Source organism: Lagopus muta, chromosome 15 (assembly GCF_023343835.1).
Source record: "Lagopus muta isolate bLagMut1 chromosome 15, bLagMut1 primary, whole genome shotgun sequence".
In the NCBI taxonomy this organism is placed as follows: domain Eukaryota; kingdom Metazoa; phylum Chordata; class Aves; order Galliformes; family Phasianidae; genus Lagopus; species Lagopus muta.
The window spans coordinates 13,023,591-13,042,381 of NC_064447.1; the positions used below are offsets into that span (position 1 = coordinate 13,023,591).

The following is an 18,791-nucleotide window of genomic DNA, read 5'->3' on the forward strand; positions in this document are numbered from 1 at the left end:
GTGCGGAATTCATTTTTCACCAATGTCTGCTCCAAGCAGCAAGGAACACCGTCTGTGTCTGTAATCCCTTGCAACTGGGGGGTCCCTGCAGAGGGATGGACCTGGTGGTGCTGGGCAGCCCCCAGCCCTAAATTCCCTGAGTGAGGCTGGGAAAAGGACTGGAAGCCCGAAGCAGAGCAGAGGAGCTGCATGTGGCTGTGTGATGTGATGGCACAAGGTGTGCTGCAGGGCTGCAAGGGAAGGAGGCATCTATAGGTAGAGCTTTAGGACAGCCCAGATTCAGTAAATAGGAAGAGATAAGGAACGGAGCTCCAAATTTGCAGAGGGAGCTAACAAGTGCATCCTGAATCTTTTGCAGATTGCCTGGTTCTGTTTTTCTTTATGGGAGAAAATGCTTCACTGGAGGGGGGAGCAGCTGGAAGGGGCTGTGTGCAGCTTCATGCATCCCCTGGAGCAAATCAGTGCACTGCAGGACCTGCTGCACCTGTGCTGTGCTGTGCTGTGCTGTGCTGCAGGGTGGGTGCTGGCTGTGAAGGATGATTTGGAATTGGCATTTGTAAGCTATCAAAAGTGCATGGTGAAGAGCTGCTGGTGTCCACAGATGAGGTTGGATGAGAAGATGGAAGAGATGGAGAGAGGGAATATAAAGAGAGATTTCATGATTACTGCTTAATTGTGAAACAGGTGTGGGTCGCTCAGGTTCTGGGCAAATTATTGCAGGCAGAAGAATGGCAGTGAACCCAGTCAGCTCCATGGCGTGGGAACCCACACCTCCCCGAGCTGTGTTTGGACTTTGCCTTTTACAGACAAAAATTCCCAATTTTGTGAGGTATGGGCGTGGAGGGGAGGATTGTGCAAAGCCCAGCAGCAGCCCTGGCATCAAATACTCTCAATAAATACAGTGTGAGTGTCCTAATCAACAACTCTCAGCAGAGTGCAGAAGGCCAGGCTCCACCAGCATGGCTGCCCTGGTGCCCCTGCTCACCTGTTGGCTCTGCGCTGCGCTTTTCATCGCTGCACTCCTCTGTGTTGTAAAAGGTTTTAAACGATCAGCTTTAAATTTACCTCCCGGTCCGTTTCCTCTGCCCATCATCGGCAACCTGCACCTGCTGGACATCAGGAGACAGGACAGGTCTCTGATGAAGGTAGGAGCAAGCACACGTGCTGCCTTGGGCCCTGGGGGAGGAATGGCTGCACTTCTCCCTCCAATGGCAGTTCTGAGATAACTGCTCCGTGCCAAATGCTGGGGTTTTAAAGTGTGATTTAATTAACTAAATGCAAAGCTTTCCGGATGATGAAGGAAACTGTTCAACCCCAACTGTGCAGAGTTTGGTGGGCTGTCAGTATGTAAGAGCTGCCCACACAGTGAAGGCTATGAGTATCTGCATCAGTTTGGGTGGATGAACGTAAACTTTGGCATCTTTATGCTGTGAAATACTCCAAAATATTTGAGTGTCCACATGGCCAAATTGAAAGGCGGATGCTTAGTTGTAGTTGCCAAAATAGCTTGTATGTCTTGCTCATCATGCTGGTTTTCTAGAAGGGAGTTAGTGTAGCACAGCCTGAAGAAAAGATATAGGGGAAATAATTTAAAACCATGAGTGGCTTGGACTTGGAAAAACATGGGTAGGGTAGGATGTCCTGAGCTAGAAGAGACCCAGGAGAATCACCAAGTCCAACTCCTGGCTCCACGTGGCCTCAAGCTGCACCAGGAGAGGGACAGGTTGGACAGGAGGAAAAATGTCTCCAAAAGGAATGGTGCAGCACTGGCACTGCTGCCAGGGAATGGTGGGGCCACCAGCATGGAGGTGTTCCAGAACCACAGAGATGTGGCACTGAGGGATGTGGTTTGGTGTCGTGGTGGGGGTGGGTTGGGGTTGTGCTTGGTGATCTTAGAGTTCTTCTCCAACTTCAACGACCTCACCAGCAGAGCAGGACGTAGTGCTGCCGCTGACCACTGATTTTTCCTCTCCTTGCAGATTTCGGAGAAATATGGGCCAGTGTTCACTGTCCACCTGGGGATGCAGCAGGCGGTGGTGCTGAGCGGCTACGAGGCGGTGAAGGATGCACTTCTGAACACAGCGGATGTGTTTGCAGACAGACCTGCTATCCCCATCTTCCATCACATCCAGCATGGAAATGGTACCGGTGCCTTGCAGAGATCAGGGCACGCTCACTCTGCTGTTTTCCAGATGTGTTCTTTCAATTTCAACCACATTTAGGAGTCTTGAGCCCATCGGTGGCTACACGGGGAGGGATTGAGGCAGTTTGCTTTCTGCAGAACAGCAGCTGTGAGCACCTTCCTATTTGCCTTATCCATTCTTTTTTGCTTTTTGCAGTACTTGGGTCACATTTCCAGGGTTCTGCTGCAGTGCAGAAGGAAGGAAATTATTTTTCACATGAAGGCTGATGTCCTTATGCAATCTCTCTTCTGCAGTTACTGGCAGTTCAGACAGAGCCTGGATCATGCATGACTCATGATAAAGACTGCAAGAACTGGCAGGAGCGCAATAGCACGAGCTGTTTGTACCTCAAACAATTACTTCTGTAAACAGATTTTTGGCATATTTCTGCATTGCATGCTAAGAAGTAATACATTGCCCAAGACGAGACATTGAAAAACAGTGAAGGGAATAATCCAGGGCTGAAAGGAAAAGATTTGATGACCTAATACGTATATAATGCATACAGCGTGTGGGGTTTTTTCATCTTGTTTTTAAAAGTGAGGCCCGGAGTGAGGAGGGGTGCATTGTATGAAGATGTAGACCGTGCTCAGCCCTGGAGCCAGCTGGGCAGGGAGCACCACCGTGGCACCAGGGCTGCCTGCTGTGCTGGTCTCTGCCAAACAGGAGAGCTTTTGGCATCACCTAAGGGCCAGCTGGGGAGATTTCCCAGCTGTAAGCTGTGGTACCTCCCTGCCATCCCTCCTCATCCCCTTGCACAGAAGAAAGTTCATCTAAAACTGCAACAGGGAAATTGTTTGTCCTGTTCATGACATGGACACAGCAGTGTCGTCTGCTCCGAGCCTTGCTCTCTGAAACAGCTGCATTGTTTTCCTGGAGGAAAACAAGTCAGCCTGAGACAAATACCACACATAGAGATTTTGCTGTGTGTGGTTGAGAAGGGACAAAGCTATAAATAGGCAAAACCCAGAGGTGTGAACAGCAGATTGCTTCCTGCCCTGTGGGACCTGCGTGGGGCTGGGCTCTCCCAGGGCAGCCCTCCCCCAGCACCCGGCCCTGCATGTCACAGAGCCCCTATGTACCGAGCAAACCCCATAGCAGCTGTGCAGCCACACCATCCATCCCTCCGTAGGTGTGTTCTTCTCTTCCCAAGAGCTCTGGAAGACAACACGGAGGTTCACCTTGGCAGCTATGCGGGAGCTGGGCATGGGGAAGCGGCTTGCAGAAGAAAGGATGCTCGAGGAGCTGCAGTTTCTCACTGAGCTGATCAAATCCTTCCAAGGTGAGCTGGGATGTTTTATTACTTTGCAGAGCTACTGCAAAGACCTCAAGGTTGCTCTGGAAGACAAATGCAGGTGATTTGGGCCATTTCCAGGTGGGCAATTCCGACTTCGGCTTTTGAACGCAGCCCCCACCAACATCACCTTTGCTATCCTGTTTGGGAGAAGGTTTGACTACGCAGACCCAACGTTTGTCACTCTGCTACGACTCATTGATGAAGTTATGCTCCTTCTTGGCTCCCCATTCCTGCATGTAAGTCACCCCCCATGCTGAGTGTAATTGATTTATAATTCATGGGAAAATTAAAAATGATGCTCTAACAGTTTCTAAAGAAACGTATTTGGCTTGCTAAACATTTGGAGTTTTCTTTGCTAGAACTTCATGCTTTATCTTTTTGCTTTATTACCTCTTTAAAAATGTAATTTCATTGTTTCATGAGTTCACTATCACTTTCCCTTAATTGTGTTCTTTTAATTCATGTTTATAGGCTGTGTCTAGACAAGTCTGATAGCTCCCATTCATTTCTGTAAAGAATTTTTCGTAGGAGACATTTTTATACACTACATTTTTTTTGTTAGCCAGAAAGAGAGACTCTCATACTGTGTCATTTGGTTCCTCACCCAACTGATGTCTCACATATGATCCTTAAGTTTTTGCAGTCTTTTACAGAACGTTTTTTTTTTTTTTTCCCCATGCTATTTTCCCTCTTTTTTTAGCTATTTAATTTCTACCCATTTCTTGGATTTCTTCTCAAACCTCACAAGATGATACTGAAAAAAGTGGAAGAGGTGTGTGTGATCCTAAAGAAACGTATCCAGGAAAGCAAAGCAAAAATTAATGGAAACAGCCTGATGAGCTACATTGATGCTCTGGTCTTCAAACAAGAGGTATTTCAGCATTACAGTGGTCACTGATGTGGCATCTTGTGCAGAGCCACACTGCTGCAACGTTCTGTCTTCCCATGCTGACAGCGCTGCCTTTTTCTGTTTATTTCCCTACAGGAGGATAATAAAAGCAATACCATTTTTCATGATGCAAATGTGTTGGCCTCTGCTCTTGACTTGCTCATGGCTGGCACTGAAACCACATCCACCACCCTGCAGTGGGCCGTCCTGCTGATGATGAAGTACCCCGAGATTCAAAGTGAGACAACTTTGTGGGCCTCTTACACAGGGAATTAAAGCACTCTGCAGTGACTTCATAAATGCTGCTCACCTACAAAAGCCCCATAGCTGCTCTCCAGGGCATCCAAAATCTGAGTGCCCGCAATGTGTCCATCTATGTCCAAGCTTTGTATGCTGCCCTTCAGGACTGAGGGATCCGAGGGCTTTCTCTCACCTACTGCCAAGGGCTGCATATCTTCATTGCATCCCGGGGGGCTTCAGCCAGCACTCACCATGGGTCAGGGTTTGGAGATGATTTCCTCACTCGATGCCTTCCCTTTGACCACAGAAAAGGTGCGTGCAGAGATTGAGCGCGTTCTTGGCCCTGGCTGCCTGCCTACCTTTGAGGACCGGAAAAGCATGCCCTTCACCAACGCCGTCATCCACGAGGTGCAGAGATTTGTCACCCTTCTGCCACACGTTCCTCGCTGCACCTCTGCTGACACCCATTTTAAAGGCTATTTCATCCCCAAGGTACGTGCTGCTCTGCAGCCCAAGAGCGGGCGGTGGCACACGGGGCAAAACACCGCGGGCAGATTTGGAGTGTGGGCTTCTGCTCTGAGCTCAGTAACAGCACAAGGTGACGTAGTCGTAGGTTAGTCAATAATTCCAGCAAAGGCAGTATGTAATAACTAGTATCACTTGATTACGTACAAGCCTAGAAATCGCTTCTCTGGAAGTTTGCTTGAAGGCCCAAAGGGTTTGTATGCCTGGATGGCCTTCAGCTGAACACAGCTGTGTTGTAGGGAACAACAGTGATTCCTCTGCTCTCCTCGGTGCTGCTGGATAAAACTCAGTGGGAGACGCCGGATGAATTCAACCCCAACCACTTCCTTGATGCAGATGGGAACTTTGTAAAGAAGAAAGCGTTCCTGCCCTTCTCCACAGGTGACAGAAGGGTTTGGGCCGGCACAGGGCTGAGTGTGCAGCCAGGCATTGGGCTGTGAGCTCTGGCAGCAGCAGCACAGGTCAGCAGTGGGGATGCTGTAGCAACATTCACTCTGGGTTTCAGTGAATTGCAAAATTCAGTCCTCAGTGAGAAGCACACCGGGCCCCAGGGTTTAAAGACACCTCTGGGATGTAGAAAACTCAAGCAGGAGTTCTGCCTTCTCTCTCCCTTAGGAAGAATGGTTTCTAGGTTGTCCCAAACCAATGCCTTGCAGGCTTGGAGTGAAGCAGCCTTGCTCAAATACGTATGGCAGACCAGTGGCAATGGCTGCTGATCATCAACCCACTACGTCTGCAGTTCTGCAGCCTGTTCTGTCCCTCACACTGTTGCCACTGAGTGGTAGGGAAGAGTTCTCAAGGAAACTGCCAGCCCACAAACCGCTGTGCTCTTGGCATCGCAGGGCGGAGAAACTGCATTGGAGAAAGCCTTGCCACTGTGGAGCTCTTCATCTTCTTCACGGGCTTGATGCAGAAGTTCACCTTTAAGCCTCCCCCCGGGGTGAAGGAATCTGAGCTGAACATGGCAGCAGAGGCTGGGTTCACCATGCGGCCATTCCCACAGTGTGCCTGTGCTGTGCTGCACCCGGAGCCCCAGCCTCAGAGTGCACAGCATCCCATGTAGCTGCTCGCTGCGGAGCCCAGCAGATGCACACAGGAGAAACCAGATCTCACTATGCAGTATTTAGCAGTAATGCCTTCTGACTCAAAGACTTTCAGTTACTGGTGCTGTGCTTAAAATGTGCTGAGCAAATGGTTTTGTACGAAGCAGAGGAGAGCTGGGCCTGAGACGAGCTGGGAATAGCACCCAACACATGACGGGGAGTGACAGAACCATCACATTCACACATTAAATGCACAGTATAAGGAAAGGTTCCCAGTTCTCAGCTTCTGAGAGAATGTTTCTCATGGGCGGTTTGTTCCTTCATTTGGAGAGCAACATTAGATACAGATTGTCTCATTCTCGCATCCGTGCTCTTCTCCCATTCCTTACTGTACCTGCTGTGATGAAGTACTCCCAGATACCTGCACCATGTCCAGTGGATGCCCTTCCTATACTTTCCAGTCTTCTGATTTTCAACCCCAATACCAAACCGTGACCTTTTAGGTTCCTGTGCTCTGAGGGATCTCATCACACCCCTTCACTACTGATGACAACAGGACTCTCGTTTCCAGCAGCTCACTTCTTCCTTGGTCTGAAATGCAGAGTAGGGACCAGAAGGATTTGACAGGTCTGCAGTGGGGGGTGGGCTGAGCCAATGCCCTTCAAAGAGTTTGCACAGGTGAACCCCATGGAAAGGGGCTGTCTGCTGTAGGATGGGAGGAGGGCAGCTCCCATTACCTGCATACCACCTGATTCTTCCAGGTTAATGGTAAATAAATAGTGCACATCTCTTTGCTCCCAGCCTCGCTCCCAGGTCAGTGCAGTTGGACTGGGGGTTCATAAAGCTGCGAGGTGTTCCCTGCACGGAGCCCTGGCTGTGGCTGACAGGGCATTCTGGCCCAGTGAGAACTGCAGTGACTCGGAGGGATCGTGGTGCCATCTCGTGGCAAAAGGGAAATAGAGATCATCTGCGTGATTGTTGCTCTGGCCAGCGTGCAAAGGGGCTGCAAATAGAGGGGCAGTGCTCGTTGCACAAGTTGCTGCTATTCTGGCACCTGGCCATCGTCCCTTGGACAGCAGAGCCCCGGGGAAACCACTGTGCTGATATGGAGGCTCTCCAGCTGAGCCATTTGTGATAGGATCAGGGCATGCAGAACCTCTCAGCCGTGGGGTACGAGTTGAACCAATTGTGTTATTGGCACTCTGGGCTCAGGTTCAACTCCATGGCGTTTGCTTTTCTGCAAAGTACAAAGCTTGGTGGCAGAAACATCTGATGTAATGAAAACGTGGGAGAATTAAAACTTTATTGGGTTCCCGTAAAGGGAAAGATATAAACAATGTGATAAAGCACACGATAAGATAATGCATATGGAGAACAGCGATTCACAGGCAGCTATTTGGATGGAAAATATCCTGAGCTATACATCAACCGGATTGAGATTGCAGAATGTGATGGATGATAAGAGTGCTATGGACTGGGGCAGCAGACAGCAAAAGAAAATAACAACAACTTGGTCTGATCCAAATTCTCCTTGCATGAGTGTTTGCATGCATACAAGGCTCCACTTGCAAAGAAATTGCATGGTTGGTTCCAATGGCCAAACTGTTCCAAACTGCACTGATTGCCCAGGAATTCCTGAGAGAGGGAATGCGTTTGCTCCTATTTTAACCAGGTCAGAAAAGACAGACATCCATAAAACTAGAAATGAGTCTGGTTTATTTTCCTGTATCATTAGCCTTTTATGATCACTTGCTGGTATGAATGTTAACTGCAAACTTAAAAATGTAGATCCTCTTCCATTCAGACTGTGGAGCAGTGTTGAACATGGTGGCGGCAACTCTTGGCTATCTAGACAGGCTTGCAGACTTCAAGGTGTCTTTCAAGACTGTGTTTCAAGGAGGAAGAACTTCATCCCCACAGCCCGTGGATGGGTGGTTTTGCACTTTCAGTGCTTGTCTTGGCTGCCTGCCCCAGTGGGATTTTGCTGGAAGCTCTGGCTAATGAGAGAGCTTGGCTCAAGAAGCACCTACAGCGTATTTCAGCTCCCAGTGAACGCTGGTGTGTCTTGAGTGGGAATTTTGGGAGATTTCTGCAGTGTTGTGAGCCTTACTTTGGTGTTGAAGTGTGGATGTCACACCTACATGTCATGGACACACACCCCCGGGTCCTTCAGCTGCTGGGTGTCCCTCTCTGGGAGGGTCACCAGGATTGTGCTTTCTCATTGATTTGCCTGCATTCCCCACAGCAAGGGAGCAAAGAGCAGGTCAGCGACCTATGGGGAGATGTAGGGGTGGGAGTGGACAGAGACAGCGGGAGGGAAATACGACAGAGCGTGGCACGATGGCACGGGGCGATGAGCCCTAGCACAGCTAAGATGGGCCTTGGTGGTGTCCCCACCTGGCCGCCCCGCAGCAGCACTGCCTATTCGCGCAGGACGGCACAGGTCGCCTGGGGCCGAGGCCTTAATGTGAAAGTCGTTTCAGGGACGGTCAGGTCCAGGTCAGCCTCTGAAACTCCCGGCTGAGGTTGGAAAGTGAATGTCTGCAGCAGCCCGACAAAGAAGACAAACAGCTCCATCTTGGCGAGGCTTTCTCCAATGCAGTTCCTTCGCCCTGCGGATGGAAGCAGCGTGCTTACTTGACGGCAGTATCAAGCTGGAGAAGTCCTGTCACAGTGGGTTTACCAAAATGTCTCACTCCAACTCTAAATGTTGCTTTGCCAGTGCCCTACCACCCCCCCGACCACAGGGCTGTCCTTCTTCCTAGAAAGGTCCTTTCCCCAGCTGGATCTTTGGGAGCCAGCTGTTGAGCTCGTTATCCAAATGAGAGGCAGTAATTAGCCATGAGGACCCCTCAGTGTGGCCGAGGCCTTTGGGTACCTGTGGAGAAGGGCAGGAAAGCCTCCCTCTTGACAAAATTCCCTTCAGCATCAAGGAAGTGGTTGGGGTTGAACTGGTGTGGTGTCTCCCACTGCGTCTTATCCAGCAGCACGGAGGTGAGCGATGGGATGACAATTATGCCCTGGGAGAAGACACAAGAAATAGCAAGGCCCAGGGGTGCCTGTGGTGCAGCACCAAGGGTCCTGGGTGAGGGGTGTGGGGAAGGGGCTGGGGATGAGGAGGAGCTCCTGTCTATGGTGGGTTTACCAAAACGTCTCACTCCAACTCTAAATATTGCTGTGCCAGGAAGATTCTTGGCTGGGCAGAAAGGCAGGATTTATTGCTCTGTGTTGCTTTATTTTGTGACGTGGCTTTATTTTGTGATTTGGTTTTTATTGCTTCGAGTGGGGCAGGCGGAGACCCTGAGGATTTCATCCCCTCCACCAATAGGGAGATTTTCCCAGCCGTGCCAAGCACTGAAGCCAAATGCCACGTGGCACGGTGAGGACCTGAGGCAGAGGGTCAGATCCTGAGCATTCCCAGGCAAATACTTCACTGGGCAGATGGCATCAGAGGTAAACTAGGGTCACTCTTGGAGTGTGGAAGAGCTGAGCATGAGGGCCTGAATCGAGTTCCCCTGTACTGGTCTCTCTGGGCTCAGCACAGTCATTGGAAAGGAAGGAACTCTTCTGGGGTAATTCTGGACATTTGTCCCTCTAAAGAAGCTGCCTACAGTGCCACTGGCAACAAGAGGAGTGCCGTGTGCCCCTGGGTTGGGCCGTACCCACCTTGGGAAGGAAGTATCCCCTGAAGTGGGTGTCCACAGCAGTGCAGCGGGGAACGTGGGGCAGGAGGGTGATGAACCTCTGCACTTCGTGGATCACTGCGTTTGTGAATGGCATCTTCTTGCGGTCCTCGTACGTGGCCCAGCTGCCAGCTTTGACAGTTCTTCCAATCTCCTCCTGCACCTTTTCTGGAAGGAACAAAGAACAGGGGTGTATCCCAGCGAGGAAACCAACTCCCCCTGCAGATTTGATTTTGGTAAAATATGTGTTTTTCCAGGGTCTGGAGGAAGAGGAGTCTTAAAACACCAGGAGCTCACTTTGGATCTCAGGGTATTTCATCATCAGCAGGATGGCCCACTGCAGCGTGGTGGCCGTGGTCTCTGTGCCCGCCATGACCAGGTCAAGTATGGATGCAATTAAGTTGTCATCATGGAAGAGGCTGTCTTTCTTGTTTTTCTCCTTGAAAAGGACAAGTGTGAGAAAGCTCTTAGAATAGTGTTAGTATTCAGCAAGTTTGGGAAATGCTCTGTAACCCAGAAGGCTGTTGGGTATGATCGTGTGTTTGAGAACAGTGTGGTAAATGGCCTGATGTCACTTCTCCTGGGCCATAGAGTCTGCACTGAACCTTCCTCCACAGTGATGGGAAGAAGACTTAATGCCTCACGTTGGCCCAGATCCAGTGGGAAAGAAGAAAAGATTCAGAGCGTAAATACTTTGTGTGGAATGAAATCAACTGATGTGTGAAATTGCAGTCTCTACTGAAGTAAGATGCAGGGCTAGGCTCGCAGATGTACTGACCATTTATCATTCCAGTTCTTTAAGTGTATCATTCATCTTGGAGCAACAGTATCAGTGATTAATTGATTTGTTGTCATACAAAGAAAAGCACAGTCAGCTTGCATGTGAGTTCATGCATTTTCTACTACAAACAAGGGCTTCATGTCACATTATTAGCACTGCTGTTTGGGGGATGGATTGAGAGAATGGCTTCCACATCTCAATTTTGATAGAAAAATCCCTGCAGTAAAGTACACCAACCATACAAGACTGGAATCTGATTTCAGTGCCACTAGAACAATAGCATTAATTTCAGTAGGGTTACATGATAGAACTGAAATCCAGATCCACAGCTCTTTAAGCTAGAAAAGCCAAAGGAGACATCACAAACAGCCAGCAGAGCCCAAGCAGACCCATACCTCGTGCTGCTTGAATACCAATGCATCAGTGTAGCTCCTCACACTGTTCTCATTGATATCTTCCCTGCTCGCCTTCATGTATTGCCTTATAATAGCGCGCACATCTTCTATTTTCTTCAGCAAAATCTTGTGAGTTTTGAAAAGAAATCCAAGGAATGGGTAGAAATTGAAATACTAATAAGAAATAAAATAAAAAAAAAGAAGCGTTAGGTGTGCAGGAGAATCAACATGCTGAAATGGCTTCTTCCTAAGGCACGACAGATGAGGTGAGTTTTGTCTGTAGTAATATCTGTGCATCCCAGGGAGTTCTGTAGGGCTCAGGCTCATTTTCACACGGATGGGCTTTGCAACCTTTTAGCCTTTATGCAGTACAACTCAATTTTAAGCTTTTTTACTGTTCAGTGGGAACTGCCCCTCCACCAGTGACAGACTGGTCAGGAAAAAATGCTAACCATTGGGACAGGTTACTTACATTCAAGTATGGAGATCCCAGAAGAACCATAACTTCATCTATGAGTCTTAGGAGAGTGAGAAATGTTGGGTCCTTATAGTCAAACCTGTCCCCAAAGAGCATGAGGAAGGTGATGTTGATCGGAGCGATGCTGAAGGACCTCAGGCTGAAAGGTTCCCCTGCAATGGGAGGAGGAGAGCAGTGTCAGAGGGACGTGGATGCTGCAGAGCACCCCGGTGGGCTCCGGCTCACCTTTGAAGGATTTGATCTTCTCAATGAGGAAGTGAAGCTCCTCACAAACCTTCCCCTCCATCATCTGCTTCCCCATGCCGAGGTTGCGCATGCTGGAGACGGTGAACCTGCGCGTTGTTCTCCACAGGTCGCCGATGGAGAAGAACACACCTGGGGCAGGCACAGCACACCAAGCGAGTTATGGGGCCGGGCGAGGAGGGAGCTCCCCAAGCCTCTGCCGCCCAGTTCCCGTGGCTTTGGGGAACTGGGGTCCCCCATTTCTCTGTGCTCCAGCCCCGCACCCTCTCAGCTCAGCGTTCCTGGTCACACTGAGCCTGCTGGCCGCGGGGTGAAGGGAGGGCTGTCAGACCCACAGCGTGGGGCTGGGGGGGAGCCGGTCTGAGTTAGCCATGCAAACTCTCTGACCCTGTTTGGTTGCAAGGTGGGGCCTCAAGCAACAGCCTTGTCTCTTTGAAGCTTCCCTCTTTGTTCTATTCCAATCATAAAGATCTTTTATCTTTGTGGGATGGGATGATTCACCCTCCTCGATCCCAGTCAGTGCTCTACTGGTTTTTGAGATTCCCAATAACACTAAAAACACCCCCACTTTAGGGTGGAGAGAAAAAGTGATTCTTCAGAAAATCTGTGACCCTTGCTACCTACAGCCTGTGTGAATTTATGGCTTTGGGTCACCTCTGAGCAATTCCGATTTGGGTTGAGAAGATAACAGAGAAAGGACTGATAGGGCAATACTGGCAGCCTCCCACAGGGATATTTTATGTGTAAATTAGCTCTGAATGATGCTTTTCCCCCATCAATTCCTTTTCCCTGTGTAGTGACAAATTCGTCTCTTGATATTGTGGCTGGGTAATTTAATTTCTAATTGTAATCCCAACTCTGGCCTGTGACCAGCATACAGGGCTGCCTTTTGACTGCTCACACCAGAGCCTGGCTGGAGGAACAAGGCAGGATGTCCTCTGATGTCCTTGGGAAAACCGTGGGGATATCTGGGGAAAGAATTTCCAGCCTCAGCCCATTGCTGAACAGAATACACGTCCAAACTGAGAGCTTTGGTGGAGGGAGACAAGATGCTGGGGACTGACTGTATCCAATAATGGATGCCAGGCATCGGGATGAAAGGGCAAACCTGTGCTTTTAAAAACCCCACTCCTCGCCCTCCAACGAGAGGATAAGGGTTGACTGCAAGTGCACAACCAAAATATAATGACAGTGGAAATGCATTGCATGAAAGTGAGGGAATGCCATCGGTGTAGGGAGGGTCCAAGGAGCTTTTCAAAGCTGGGCTGCTGGGAGCAGCGCCACACTGGCACTGAGCGGCACCGTCCCTCCCACCCCCCCTCATTGCTCTAGTACCGTTTCCATTCTGAATTTGGTCAAATATTGGGATGGATGGTCTGTCTACAAACTCCTCTGTGTAGTTCACAAGCGCCTCCCGCACAACTTCGTACCCGGTCAGGACCACAACTTTCTGGAAGCCAAAATGGAGGGTGAAGACCGGGCCGTATTCTTCCGCAAGCTGAAAGAGAGGTAAGCTGTGATGGTCAGCAATGAGGGAAAGTCCCTCAGTCAGCACTCCCCGGGGTTGAGCGTGGGATGCTCTGCATGGGTGAGTGGAGGGGTGCTCAGGTTTATTGCCCACCCCCTGTCAGTGCACTGCTAATCCGATCTCTTTGTTAAGGAGAAAGTGAAAAAACATAAGGGCAACATGTGGAGTTACATTGGACTTCAGATGGCAGTGCAGGTTGGCCAACCAGAGAAAGACCAGAATAGTGCAAATAGTGGCGCTGTTATACGGGACAGACCTTGCTCCTCTCCCATGCTCCTGCTGCTGCTAGATCAAGGGATTGGAGCAACAACAGCTGCAGAGAAGGGTCTGCAATGGCTGAAGGAGGGCAGTGAGCGGCCTCAGGTGATGCCCAGCTGCATGCACAGCCTCAGCCCACATGGTGCAGCCTCAGCCCATGCAGAGGAAAGAGTGCATCCCCATCTGCCCAGCAGCACCCCACCAGTGTGCCCAGCCAGCCATACTGCAATGCAGACACTGCTTCGGTGTTAATCTGTGGGGTGAGGAACAGGGATAACCCCTCTGGATTAATCCCAAATTAAAATCAAATATAGGTGACTGTAAATACAACGGAGCAGGCAGTGAGAGCACGCAGAGGTCAGTCAGAAACTCAGTCTGAAGGCAAACCTGTGCCCAGCACACTGGATGAGCTGCCCCAGAGCTGCACTGCCCAAAAGGCAGAGCAGCAATGCAGCCTCAGCCCAGCACTGCACACCCGACAGCTGCCTGCATTCAGCCAGCACTGGAGCGATGGAGCCCCACTGGAGGAGGGAGCGATCCGCAGTGCTGGCTGTGCCAGCTGTGCCTGGCACCAACACACGGCTCCAGCATGAGTGGGGTAAGCCATTCTGATTGCAAACCAATGGAAGAGCTTCCAGGCTTCTCCTTTCTGGTTCCTCAGCTCAGTCTTCCCATCCCACCCTTCTGCTGCTGTCTGGATTTTAATGCAAATCCCTTTCATTCCGAGGGAAATAGGCTTTGCAGTGGGACATCTGGATTTGGGGTCTCTGCATCACAACATTCCCCCACCGCTTCTCTAGAACGCAGGGAGGGAAGTAGTTTCCATTCACGCTAGTTCTTTCCTAATGCTGTCCGCATTGTCTGGGTGTCAGAGCTGTCAAATTAATATTTAAAGTCCCACAAGTGCTGCAGACTTGATGTACATCATCGCAATAACATGAAGAAATCTCATATTACCCAGAGGTGTTTTACTTAACGGTTGATTGCTCATAAATGACACTGCACCAACACAGACATTGGCTTGAAGAAGACCAGAAAGAAAATATTATAAAGCAGTTTCCACACCTTTACTATCCAGTTCAAATTCAAAAAGACAAAAAATCAGCACTGATATAGCCCAGGCAGCTTTAAAATGCACGAGGATCCAGGTTTGGGTTTTTTGTCCTACCTTCATTAGTGACTTATCTTGCCTTCTGATGTCCACCAAGTGCAGGTTACCAATGATCGGAAGAGGAGTTGGACCAGGAGGCAATTTAAACGCTGCGTTTTTAGAGCCGGTTGAAAAATAGAGTGCAGCTAACAGCACTGCTGCACACAGCAGACCCATTAACACAGGATCGGAGATAAAAGAAATTAAGAAAGCCATTTTTTTTTTAAGTACTACTCTGGTTTTTGGTGTTAGAAGCAATCAAAGCGCAGCGGCAGCGCTCGGCTCCTGCCAGCTGGCTCTCTGTTTGTTCTCTGCGATCGCTACAAGCACTCGATTCTTATTAAGGTTTGTAGAGTACCTAAATAAATACTGCATACTCCACCCTCTTTAAACACCTCAGAGAATGTGGTCTAAGCAGTTTGCAAAGCCTGTCCAGAAGTAAAGAGAGTTTCAAATTACAAACCCATGCATGTGTGTGCAAGAACATATACATGGGAAAAGGTGCTTGGCATTCCTCTATTGCCTCCTCCGCCCGAGACCTCCAGGTCCCTCACTGGCAGTGCTGTGACCCTCCAAACGCTGCTGACACGGGGGAATGGAAAGGTTCCTCTGAGCGCTATAGGAAACCCCCAGCTTTGGGTTTGGATGGGGCTTGGGATGTTGGGGCTGCTAAGGAGAGAAGCGGTTAGGGGAGGCTTTGACTTGGTCTGTGTCAAGTGGAGATCAAAGGTTGTTAATGATGGTAACGGCCCTGTATCCCGGGGTACTGCAGCCCGTCAAGCTCACAGAGTGGCTGCGGAGTGCCCAGAGGGGATGGGATTGCAGACTTCTGAGGTGTGCAGGACATGTAGGAGCTGGCCATGGAAAATTAGCACAGGTCAAGTGATCGTGAGTGGATTGTGTGTAAATTAAATGGGAAGGCAGAATTGGATCTGAAGTTGCTGGGGGGTTCCTCATTTGGAAAGAGCAGCTTCTAAGAGGCAGAGGGGATAAATTAATGAAGTTAATGAAGCTCGCTGAGCTGGAGAGCTGCAAAACCTGAGCATGATGGAGAATGGAACTATTGTGAGTCAAAAGTATGAAACACCTGGAGCATGCATTCCTCCTGAAGGTTCCCATCCCCTGCAGAAGGGACTGAAGTCTGTCAGACTGAGCCGTGGCTGTCAGAGCGATGCTGGAAATAAACCGTCCATGGAATACATTTGCTCAGGGAAGAAAGGTCTGTCGTGATGCGATCAGGAAGCACAAAGCTCCTTTTATCCAAAGCTTTGATTGTGGAGGGGATGTTATTCGGCAGTGTGTCCTCAGCACTGTGAGAGCAAAGAGGGCTGTGAAGGCAGCAGGCCTGGTGCGCAGGGGGCACAGCGTGCTCCTGGAGCAGCTCTGGTGCACACGTGCTGCAGAGATGTGGCGGTGCAGCAGAAGCAGCGAATGTGTTGCAACATTTCTGGGATTTTTTTATTAGTTTCCAAGAAATGGGCTGGAGGCGACGGTTTTCTCTAGAGCGTGCCTTGTGTGACTCAGCCCTGCTGCAGCCAGCACAGAGCAGTAGGGGTGCGAAGCAGGAGAGCGGGGCCGGGGTGGCACAGGGTGCAGAGCGGGGGCACAGCGCTGTGCTCTGCGTGTGCTCCTGTGTGCTCTGACCGGAGAGCTACGTGCCACTGCCGTGCTCCTGGTATGTCATCCCTGCCCTGGGAGCCGCCAAAATAATAAAAAAAGCCTTTCAGAGAGAGATTTAAATTATGTCTGAAAGGCCGGGAGGGGGGGGAGCGCGTCGGGTTTTTTTAAACCTACCAACCTCTGAGTGCAATGCATTAAGATGACAAAGGTAAGTCAAGCTGTTGTGATGACAAGAAATTCCTGTCTCAATAACCCGTCTGGTACGTGTTCTGCTCCGGAGCCACGCTGCTACGTGCTGCCCTGCCCGGCACCCAGCACAGATCCCAGCACAGAGCCCTGCCACGCAGCGGCACCGCGTGGGCTCCAGGTGAGCATTCGTATTCCTTCCCTACCTGGCGTTTACCTTGAAGAGCACAGAGCTGTATCCTTTCTGCACTGTTAGAGTTTTTAACGGGCAGAAAAAATCTGTTTATTAGTTTAAATGTGTTACCATTCACTTTAATTTTCTATTTTCTCGCTGCGATGAGGAAAGGTTGATGGCAGCAGATGACTCCAATCACCTCTGGGACACTGTGTGGGCCTGCCCTTCCCTCCTCTCTTCTCCATCTCCTCGTTAAGGCAAACAGACACATCTTTCATGCCAGTGTCTATGTGGAGGGTTTTTCTTCTCCATCACTGTTTTCACTTCCTCCTATCCCAAATTCTCTGCAAGTAAATCCTTTTAGAAATATGATAGCCAGAACTCAAAGACACCTCAACTGCTTGTCTGTATCCTTGGGACCAACGCAAGAAAACACCTGGCATGGCATCTTCAAGCATCTTGTAGGTCTGGGAGGACTCCAATTCACCAGATAATCAGCTCTGAAAATTCTTCCCTTATAAATGGCATCAACTAGGAAAAGAGACACTTTTGAAGGGACGATTATCGAAGCAGTGAAGAATCCTTTATGGTTGCGACTTTCTAGAAACAGCCTGGTTTCCTTGGAGCTGTTTGTGGCTCTGAGCATTGCTCACACTTTGTATTGTTAAACATGTTCTGGCCGCGTGTTGCCCAGGGATCCCTGCGCTCCTGTGGGCGTACAAAAGGAGGTGCAGCCCAGCTTTATCAGTTTGACCCTAAATCTACTTTATCCTGCAATGCCGCATAGATAAACAGCAACAGAGCAAAATATTTATTTGTTAAGTAGGAGCTAAGGTCAAACTTGCAGTAGTTAGACTGCAAACAAAGCAGCAGAAAATGAATGTAAGCAAGCGTAGCAGCAAAGGCATTCTTGTTACACAGCTTGTTCAGCAGATTCCTTGAGCTGGATGGGAAGCTGGAGCTGGCCTCAAGGCACAGCACAAGTGAAAGTGCAGCCCCGGTACAAGCACAGGGAACGTTCGAGTGCAATACTGGGACAAAGCACAGCTATCAGAGTGCTGCCCTTAGTTGTGAACTAAAGCTGCAAAGAGTCAGAGCCTTGGCTGAACAAAGAGTGACTGCTTTGTCATCTCTTTGTAATCTGTTGCTCCTTTCTTTCCTTCCACTTGTAGCACAGATCAGGTTTGGATGATGGCAACATTTTGTGCTAGACTTGCCCCAGCCACCCCCTCAATCTCTGTAACTGTCAGTTTCTCCCTTTTTTCTTTCCATCCTGACTTGTATTTCATGCATCCAAAGCAACACAAAGCATCTTCAGTGACTCACCACTCTCTAGCCCTCATCTGGTTTCCTGCCTGTGTTAACAGACGAAGCCTCCTCTCTTCCCCACACCATCATTCAGGTTTCCCACCTTCCCCCTGCAGCACAGCTCCTTGTTCCTACACATAATGGCTGCTCCAGAAGATAATCATTAACTGTTCTAACCAAGCAGCTGCCCTAGGAAGGCTTCCCTCTTTGCTGACACCAGCTCTGTGCACAGACCCCATGCACCAAGCTCATGGCACAGTAACAGGCTGGGTAGTAAGCTCTTGCCCACCTCTCTTTCCAGTTTTACAGTTTTTAGTTGCTATGGGAAAAATCCTATGGATTGTGTCAGCACTGCAGGGTCTTTGCTGGCAGTGTGAGCATTTTCAGCTCTGTGTTTGTAACACCAGTTCCCATGCAGGTGACCACAGCACTGCCTCAGGCTTGTGTGCAGCATCACGTGTGCTGGTTCAGAAATCACTCACTTTCTGTGGCTGCTTAGTTTCTGCCAGTGTAGGGTCAGAGCTGCTCTAGAGTGTGGCTGGACATGAGTCAAAGCCAGGAGGGGCAAGGGAATGGGAGAAATGCCTTCCTTACTGTGAAAGCTGTGAGGCTGGCCCCCTAGTAAATAGGCTCTTCAGTATGAAACATCCAGTGCAATCGGAATGAGCTCACTTTCCAAAGCACTTAGCAATTTCCTGATAAGTGACCCATGCCTGGCTCTTGGCATCAGCCCGTGTCACACCCAAGTGTCTGCGACGCTGTGATAAAGATAAGGCTGTGCTGCACAATGGCAGCTCAGTCCAAGGCTC

The 18,791-nt window shown here is 49.7% G+C and overlaps 2 protein-coding genes across 4 annotated transcripts; one reads left to right on the forward strand and one right to left on the reverse strand.

Annotated features, from left to right (window-relative positions):
- The first annotated feature begins 849 nt into the window (after positions 1 to 849).
- Positions 850 to 6,541, forward strand: LOC125700589 (cytochrome P450 2W1). The gene is made up of 9 exons (XM_048961473.1): positions 850 to 1,145; positions 1,980 to 2,142; positions 3,316 to 3,465; positions 3,559 to 3,716; positions 4,181 to 4,351; positions 4,466 to 4,607; positions 4,917 to 5,101; positions 5,374 to 5,515; positions 5,977 to 6,541. The coding sequence occupies exons 1-9, from the start codon at positions 960 to 962 to the stop codon at positions 6,195 to 6,197; spliced, it is 1,518 nt and encodes a 505-aa protein (XP_048817430.1). The 5' UTR covers positions 850 to 959; the 3' UTR covers positions 6,198 to 6,541.
- Positions 6,542 to 6,652: 111 nt separating this feature from the next.
- LOC125700590 (cytochrome P450 2W1-like) lies at positions 6,653 to 18,094 on the reverse strand. Of its 3 annotated transcripts, none has more exons than XM_048961476.1 (9): positions 18,001 to 18,094; positions 13,188 to 13,255; positions 11,740 to 11,889; positions 11,509 to 11,666; positions 11,037 to 11,210; positions 10,158 to 10,299; positions 9,844 to 10,028; positions 9,056 to 9,197; positions 6,653 to 8,789 (listed from the first exon to the last, which is right to left on the reverse strand). In XM_048961476.1, exons 3-9 carry the CDS (start codon positions 11,828 to 11,830, stop codon positions 8,599 to 8,601), a joined length of 1,083 nt encoding a protein of 360 aa, XP_048817433.1. In that variant the 5' UTR covers positions 11,831 to 11,889; positions 13,188 to 13,255; positions 18,001 to 18,094; the 3' UTR covers positions 6,653 to 8,598. The 3 variants fall into 3 exon arrangements, with proteins under 3 accessions (XP_048817433.1, XP_048817432.1, XP_048817431.1); XM_048961475.1 differs by having other exon boundaries at positions 13,093 to 13,255; XM_048961474.1 differs by lacking the exon at positions 18,001 to 18,094 and adding an exon at positions 14,712 to 14,910 and having other exon boundaries at positions 13,093 to 13,255.
- Between the last annotated feature and the right edge of the window lie 697 nt (positions 18,095 to 18,791).